Source organism: Scyliorhinus torazame, unplaced genomic scaffold (genome assembly GCF_047496885.1).
Source record: "Scyliorhinus torazame isolate Kashiwa2021f unplaced genomic scaffold, sScyTor2.1 scaffold_148, whole genome shotgun sequence".
Classification (NCBI taxonomy): domain Eukaryota; kingdom Metazoa; phylum Chordata; class Chondrichthyes; order Carcharhiniformes; family Scyliorhinidae; genus Scyliorhinus; species Scyliorhinus torazame.
The window spans coordinates 100474-108801 of NW_027307875.1; the positions used below are offsets into that span (position 1 = coordinate 100474).

At 51.0% G+C, this 8328-nt stretch overlaps 1 protein-coding gene across 1 annotated transcript; it reads left to right on the forward strand.

The window, feature by feature from the left end:
• Positions 1 to 266: 266 nt before the first annotated feature.
• LOC140405609 (ETS translocation variant 3-like) lies at positions 267 to 6765 on the forward strand. The gene is made up of 4 exons (XM_072494158.1): positions 267 to 761; positions 1271 to 1505; positions 1983 to 2098; positions 3949 to 6765. Exons 1-4 carry the CDS (start codon positions 707 to 709, stop codon positions 4872 to 4874), a joined length of 1332 nt encoding a protein of 443 aa, XP_072350259.1. The 5' UTR covers positions 267 to 706; the 3' UTR covers positions 4875 to 6765.
• The last annotated feature ends 1563 nt before the right edge of the window (positions 6766 to 8328 follow it).

The window sequence follows — 8328 nt, forward strand, 5'->3', positions numbered from 1 at the left end:
TGGCTGACTTTGACCTGGTTTTAGATCGGTCGCTGTCCCTTTAAGATTAGCGTGGTCCCTTTAAGATGAAATCTGTGCTGCAAAACCTTCCATTCCCCCATCTGTGCTCAGTCTCAGCGCGGCTGCCCCGCAAAGAGATGGTGGGAGGTGGCCCTGGGCGGCTCCTCTATTCGCCCCGTAGAAAGATGGCGACAATGCCATCTTGGGAAGTGGCCGAATCATTTAATTAAATCGGACGACGGCGTGCCAAGGAGTCGCTGCCGCCTCTCCGCCCATATTGATAAAATGGGGTAGATGTCAATTATTCGGGAATATCGGGGCGTTGGCAGGCCTCCGCCACCGAATTTGGAGTTTGTGTCGGTGGTCATCATTCGGCGTCGCAAAAGGACTGCCCCCTCAATCCTTGAACGTAATTTCCCGTGCGACAGCTTCCGGTTTCAACGCGTCACCTTCTGGGGCTGAGTGGGGGAAGCGACACCAAAGGCTTTGGGGGTTGAGACAAGATGGTCCCTCTGGAGGAATGTGGGGGCTCCAGTTAAAGGGCCAAGTCAACACCCCCCTTCCACCTTAAAGGCACCCCCCCACCCCAACAACCCATTTTTTTTTTAGCCAGCTAAGAAAGTATACTTTTAAGGATTTAATCTGTTAACTTTTACATTTTTCTTCCCTCCCCCCTGAGCCACCAACCCCTTCTACCAAAAGAGCCATGAAAACCACAGGGGTCAAGACGGAGGGGGAGGAAGAGGACGAGGACGGAGCGGGTGAGGCGATATTTTCTAACAGCTCATGGCGTGGCGGTGAAATCAGAGGGGTTCATAGCGGTGCACGGTGAATGTAACATTGGGAAAGCTGCTATTATTGTGAGGCTGGAGTGGGTTGGAGAAGAAGGGGCTGAATGGTGTCCTTTCCTGTGTAACAGACCTAAGCGGGGGCGGGGGTGGGGGGGATCTCCTCCTCAAGACGGGCTGAATGGTACCTCCTGGTACTGCGTAAATGGCTCGAGATGGGGACTGAAGGGGATCCACCTGTTCCTGTGTAATAGACTCGCGAGGGGTTGAATCGGCTCCTCATGTTCCTGTGTTACAGGCTCAAGAGGGAAGCTGAATGACCTATTCCTGTGTAACAGACTCAAGCAGTGGGCTGATTGGCCTCCTCCTGTTCCTGTCTCACATGTGCCTTCTCAGTCTCTATATTTGGGTCACATTTCTCAGGACAAGTGAAACCCCTAACACCGTATCTCTGTTCTGCATTTTCTGGGATTATTTTCCAGGCTTGGCCTACCCGGACTGGGCCTACAAGCCTGACTCCAGCCCTGGGAGTCGCCAAGTGCAGCTCTGGCACTTCATCCTGGACCTGTTGCGGAAGGAGGAATATCGAGAAGTCATTGCCTGGCAGGGAGATTACGGAGAATTTGTCATCAAAGATCCCGATGAGGTGGCTCGTCTCTGGGGAATGAGGAAATGTAAACCTCAAATGAACTACGATAAGCTCAGCCGGGCCCTCAGGTAAAGAACTGCTTTCTCTAGATGTCTGCCCCAAATGAACATCAGACACTTGGGAGACAGATACAGCATGATGTTATATACAGAACAAAGCTCCCTCTACACTGTCTCCATCAAACATTCCCAGGACAGGAACAGCACGGGGTAAGATACAGAGTAAAGTCCCTCTGCACTGTCCCCATCAGACATTCCCAGGACAGGTGCAGCACGGGGTTAGATACAGAGTAAAGCTCCCTCTACACTGTCCCCATCAAACATTCCCAGGACAGGTGCAGCACGGGGTTAGATACAGAGTAAAGTCCCTCTACACTGTCCCCATCAAACACTCCCATGACAGGACAGCACAGGGTTAGATACAAAGTAAAGCTCCCTCTATACATTTTTTCAATACATTCAAGGCCTCCGTCTCCTGTGTCTGCTGTATGCATCTGTCTCCTCTCTGTGACGGAATCTGTTTCTCTTCCCTCCGTCGCACCCCAGGTATTACTACAACAAACGAATTCTGCACAAGACCAAAGGGAAGAGATTCACTTACAAATTTAACTTCAGTAAGATGGTGATGGTGAATTATCCTTTCATCGATGTACGAGGGACTGGTGAGTGTGAAGCCGAAATCGAGGGGTTCAATTGGTTTATATATATAGATAGAAGAACAAATACCCAGGAATGAGTTACAGACTGGAATCTAAGCGAGGGGATCGGGGTGGTTTATATCTAGAATAACAGATACCCGGAAGCGAGTTACAGACCGGAATCTAATTGAGGGGTTCAGGGTAGTTTATATATAGAATAACAGATACCCAGGAGTGAGTTCCAGACTGGAATCTAATCGAGGGGTTCGGGGTTGTTTATATATAGAAAAACATACACTGGAGTGAGTTACAGACTGGAATCTAATCGAGGGGTTTGGGTGGTTTATATATAGAATAACAGATACCTGGGAGTGAGTTACAGACTGGAATCTAATCGAGGGGTTCGAGCTGGTTCATATATAGAATAACAGATACCCGGGAGTGAGTTACAGACTGGAATTTAATCGAGGCGTTCAGGGTTGTTTAGAAATAGAATAACAGATACCTGGGAGTGAGTTACAAACTGCAATCTAATCGAGGGATTTGGGGTGGTTTATATATAGAATAACAGATACCTGGGAGTGAGTTACACATTGGAATCTAATCGAGGGTTTCGGGGTGGTTTATATATAGAATAGCAGATACTCGGGAGTGAGTTACAGACTGGAATCTAATCGAGTGGTTCAGGGAGATTTATATATAGAATAGCAGATACCCGGAAGTGAGTTACAGACTGGAATCTAATTGAGGGTTTCGAGGTGGTTTATATATAGAATAACAGATACCCGGGAGTGAGTTACAGAATGTTTTCTAATCGAGGAGTTCAGGGTGGTTTATACATAGAATAACAAATATCTGATAGTGAGTTACAGACTGGAATCTAATCGAGGGGTTCGGGTGGTTTATATATAGAATAGCAGATACCCGGGTGTGAGTTACAGACTGGAATCTAATCGAGGGGTTTGGGTGGTTTATATATAGAATAGCAGATACCCGGGTGTGAGTTCCAGACTGGAATCTAATTGAGGGGTTCAGGGAAGTTTATATAAAGAATAACGGATACCCGAGAATAAGTTACAGACTGGAATCTAATCGAGGGGTTCAGGGTGGTTTATATATAGAATAACAGATACCCGGGAGTGAGTTACAGACTGGAATCTAATCGAGGGGTTCGGGGTGGAATATATATAGAATAACAGATACCCGGGAGTGAGTTACAGACTGGAATCTAATCGAGAGGTTCGGGGTGAAATATATGTAGAATAACAGATCCCCGGGAGTGAGTTACAGACTGGAATCTAATCGAGGGGTTCGGGGTGGTTTATATATAGAATAACAGATACCCAGGAGTGAGTTACAGACTGGAATCTAATCGAGGGGTTCAGGGTGGTTTATATATAGAATAACAGATACCTGGGAGTGAGGTACAGACTGGAATCAAATCAGGTTATATCAGGTTTGCGAGCGATGGAGAGATGAGTCTCGGTATAATCTTGCAGAAGGAAGTTGGACAGAGGTGGCGATGTGCGAAGGCAGATCAGGTTTTGGGTGAATTGGTTTTGCGGCATTGGACAGAGTGAGATGGCGGTAGAGAGAGTGACTATCCTAATGAATATTTAGATTTTGATTGTGTTTCCATCTGTGACATGTAGAGAATTAGGGTGCGTACTCGGAGAGCAGAAGGGTGTTGGGTAAGAGGCGTTGGTGTTGAATATAGATGGAGACTTTGGGATGTTATTTGGAAGGAATATTTAACTTTTAGTCCTGTTAAGTTTCAGAATGGGTATCTCATGATGTGTTTTTTTTCCCCCCCTTTCCACTGCCACCCTTGTGTTCTCCGGCCCTCTTCCTCCTCCTCCCCCTTCTCCCTTCAGGTGTGGTCCCTCAGAGTGCTCCCCCCATCCCTACCGGCTCCACCCTCTTCCACTTCCCAGCCCCCGAGCCCCTGTCACCGCACTGTTGCGGCCCTTTTGACTCTGTGACTGCTGGTCGGCGGGGCAGGGGCTCGGTTTCCGATGGGAGTGAGGGGACCCCTGCCCCTTCTGAGCAGGAGGAGGCTGGCACCGATTCACGGTGGGCCTCTGAAGCAGCCGGCGGGGCCTTTCCTTGCTACGGCCGTCCCCCTCGCCTCTACCAGGAACCCCGCAGCCCCTTCTCACCCCTCCTTCCGCCATCCCTGGCCCTATCGCCCGGTTTTCCCTTGACCCCCTACACTTGCAGCCCCTCGCCCAGCCTGAGCCCTGGGCTTGGGAGCCGGGCCAGCACCCGCTTCACCTTCAACCCCGAGGAAATGAGCCTTTACCTCCAGGCCCACGCCCGGTCGGTCTACAATTACCACCTGAGCCCCCGCTCATTCCCCTGCTACCCAGGGCTCCCAGTGACGGCCCTGGTCTCGATGCCCCGCCTGGCCAACGAGCCGGCGCCCAGCATCCAGCTCCAGGCCCCGCCCCCCGGCCGCAAACCCAGAGCTGAGGCCCAGGGAGGGCCATCCACCAGGCCGACAGCACCCCCACCGCCTCCTGCCGATCAGCTGGCGGAAGTTGAAGGGGGTGCGGATGGTGCAGGCAGGGGGGGGTGCCCCCGGGAGGTGCGGCGAGCAGAGGATAGGGACCACTGCATGCCCCTGAAGCTGCGTTTCAAGAGGCGCTGGGTGGCTGACAGCTGTGGGGGCAAGGCTCTGGCGCCGGCAGTCGGGCCCGACCCTTCTCCTAAGGTACCCGCTTACCCCCTGGAGGACAGACAGGCCAAAGATGGAGAGCGGAATCTGAAGCCAGAGCAGAAGGAGGAGCTGCCGGATTGAAGGAGGGAGCTGATTACCAGTATGATGCCTTGTTGTACGCCAATAGCTAGATATATCCACGGTAGAGAAATCGACTTTCAGCTCTCCCAGCTTGTGGGGGTTTTAATGATATCCTGTACAGACATGCTCCCTCGTCCCCCTACTCCTCTCCCCCAAATCCTGTCTCTCTCTCTCCCTCCCCACGGTGGCACAATGCTTAGTGCTGCTGACTCTCAGTGCCAGGGACTCGGGTTCCATTCCGGCCTAAGGTGACTTTGTGGAGTTTGCACTTTCTCCCCATGTCTGGGTGGGTTTCGTCCCACAATCCAAAGATGTGCAGGTTAGGTGGATTGGTCATGCTAAAATTGCCCCTTAGTGTCCAAAGGTTATGTGGGGTACAGGGTTCCAGGGATAGGGCGGGGAATGGGCCTAGGTAGGGTGCTCTTTCGTAGGGTTGGTCGGAATGGCCTCATTCTGCACTGTAGGAATTCAATAATATTCTCTCTCTCTCTTTTCCCTCCCCCACTTCTCCCCATCTCTCTCTCTCACATGTCTCCCTCACTCCTCCCCACCTCATGCTCTCGCTCTCTGGGGAGAGGTAGGTGAGAAGGTTAATCCCCCTCCGATAGGGGAACAGGCTGCCCAGTGTGTGTAAATGGGGAGAGGTGGGTGAGGGGGTTAATCCCCCTCCGATAGGGGAACAGGCTGCCCAGTATGTGTAAATGGGGAGAGGTGGGTGAGGGGGTTAATCCCCCTCCGATAGGGGAACAGGCTGCCCAGTGTGTGTAAATGGGGAGAGGTGGGTGAGGGGGTTAATCCCCCTCCGATAGGGGAACAGGCTGCCCAATGTGTGTAAATGGGGAGAGGTGGGTGAGGGGGTTAATCCCCCTCCGATAGGGGAACAGGCTGCCCAATGTGTGTAAATGGGGAGAGGTGGGTGAGGGGGTTAATCCCCCTCCCGTAGGGGAACAGGCTGCCCAGTGTGTGTAAATGGGGAGAGGTGGGTGAGGGGGTTAATCCCCCTCCGATCGGGGAACAGGCTGCCCAGTGTGTGTAAATGGGGAGAGGTGGGTGAGGGGGTTAATCCCCCTCCGATAGGGGAACAAGCTGCCCAGCATGTGTAAATGGGGAGAGGTGGGTGAGGGGGTTAATCCCCCTCCGATAGGGGAACAGGCTGCCCAGTATGTGTAAATGGGGAGAGGTGGTGAGGGGGTTAATCCCCCTCCGATAGGGGAACAGGCTGCCCAGTATGTGTAAATGGGGAGAGGTGGTGAGGGGGTTAATCCCCCTCCGATAGGGGAACAGGCTGCCCAGTGTGTGTAAATGGGGTGAGGGGGTTAATCCCCCTCCGATAGGGGAACAGGCTGCCCAGTGTGTGTAAATGGGGAGAGGTGGGTGAGGGGGTTAATCCCCCTCCGATAGGGGAACAGGCTGCCCAGTGTGTAAATGGGGAGAGGTGGGTGAGGGGGTTAATCCCCCTCCGATAGGGGAACAGGCTGCGCAGTGTGTGTAAATGGGGAGAGGTGGGTGAGAGGGTTAATCCCCCTCCGATAGGGGAACAGGCTGCGCAGTGTGTGTAAATGGGGAGAGGTGGGTGAGAGGGTTAATCCCCCTCCGATAGGGGAACACTGCCCAGTGTGTGTAAATGGGGAGAGGTGGGTGAGAGGGTTAATCCCCCTCTGAAAGGGGAACAGGCTGCCTAGTGTCTGTAAATGTTTGCTCTGAATTTTGTGATGTTTTACTGATGTTAATACCATTTGGTGCCTGCAAATGTATTTCTCTCTCTCTCTGAAATGTAATTAAATAAGATATATACTTTGATCACGGAAGATGTTCACTATATATATTTTTCCTAGAGTAACTTCAAAGTAAAGTTTACCTCAAGATTAAAAGTGGAATGATTTTAGTTAAATTTTACATTGTCTGTGACTGATTTTTTAAAAAGGAGGTGCCATCACTATCTGGGGGAAAGGGGGTCAGAGCACGATCAACAACCACCCCCCCGCCACTTCAAACTGGGGGTCTCCTCGCCCAACCCCCCTTAACTGTGAGACCCTTCACACACCCGCGCCCCTCCCAACTATAGGCCTCCCCCCAACTGTGAGACCCCACACTCACCACCCAAACCGTGAGAGTGCTGTTATGATCCCAGATGCGAATTCAACTATTTGCAATTTGTAAAACTGAGGAAAGGTGATGGCAGCACAGGAGTGAGAACTCTGACCATTAGGTAGGTAGATTGTATGTTAAAACAAACTTTAATTGAATCAGAATTTTTTAAAAATATATAAATTTAGAGTATCCAATTCATTTTTTCCAATTAAGGGGCAATTTAGCGTGACAAATCCACCTACCCTGCACATCTTTTGGGTTGTGGGGGCGAAACCCACGCCAACACTGGGAGAATATGCAAATTCCACACTGACAGTGACCCAGAGCCGGGATCGAACCTGGGACCTCGGCGCCGTGAGACAACCGTGCTAACCACTTGCATCACCGTGCTGCCTAATTGAAACAGAATTGGCCTCATTTTTAGCCAAGCTTTACAGATAAAAAGCAGAGCGAGAGCTCAGCTCCACCCACACTCTGACATCACTGCAGTAACATGAGCAGCCGAACATTTCTTAAAGCGACATTCTCATGACAGTCCATACCAACCATCAATTGCCCAACTATCCTAATCCCATTTTCCAGCCCTTGCCTTGTGCTTGATGCAATGGCATTTCAAGTGCTCATCTGAAAGAAAGTTGTGAGGTTTCCCACAATTCCCGCCCTGCCAGGCGGTGAGTTCAAGATTCCAACCACTCTCTGGGGAGAAAGTATTTCCTCACAACCCCTCTAAATCTATTGCCCATTAACTTAAATCTACGCCCCCTGGTTATTGACACCTCCAATAAGGGGAAAAGTCCCTAATCATGCATCTCAATCAGGTCGCCCCTCAGCCTTCTCTGCTCCAGGAAAAACAATCTGAGCCTCGATGGCTTAAACGATTCATCCCAGGCAATATCCTGGTGAATCTCCTTTGCACTCTTTTCTGTGCGATCACTTCCTGAGATAAACATAGCGCAGAGTAACAGCAGGCAGAGGGAAGCCATAGGGCCCAGTGGGACTAGGTCTGGAGTGCGTTTGCTTCAATAAAAAGCATAACGGGTAAAACAGTTGAACTGAGAGCCTGGATTACGGCATGGGACTCTGATGTAATTACAATTACGGAGACGTGGTTAAAGGAGGGCAGGACTGGCAGCTTAACATTCCGGGATATCGGTGTGTTAGGCGGGACAGAAGGGGAAACGAAAGAGGTGGGGGAGTTTCTTCGCTGACTCGGAAGCAGATCACAGTGGTGTTGAGGGAGGACACATTGGAGGGAGCTTGTAGTGAGGCATTATGGATGGAGCTCAGGAATAAGAAGGGTGAAATCACAATGTTGGGGGGTGTACTTATAGACCTTGCCAACAGCCTGCAGTAGAGAGAGGAG

What these genes read in the sequence shown, in the direction of transcription:
- LOC140405609 (XM_072494158.1), top strand. Translation starts at nt 707, where the DNA reads ATGAAAACCACAGGGGTCAAGACGGAGGGGGAGGAAGAGGACGAGGAC. An exon ending in AAGCTCAGCCGGGCCCTCAG is followed by an intron (nt 1,506 to 1,982) that starts GTAAAGAACTGC and finishes GTCGCACCCCAG; the next exon opens with GTATTACTACAACAAACGAA. An exon ending in CATCGATGTACGAGGGACTG is followed by an intron (nt 2,099 to 3,948) that starts GTGAGTGTGAAG and finishes TTCTCCCTTCAG; the next exon opens with GTGTGGTCCCTCAGAGTGCT.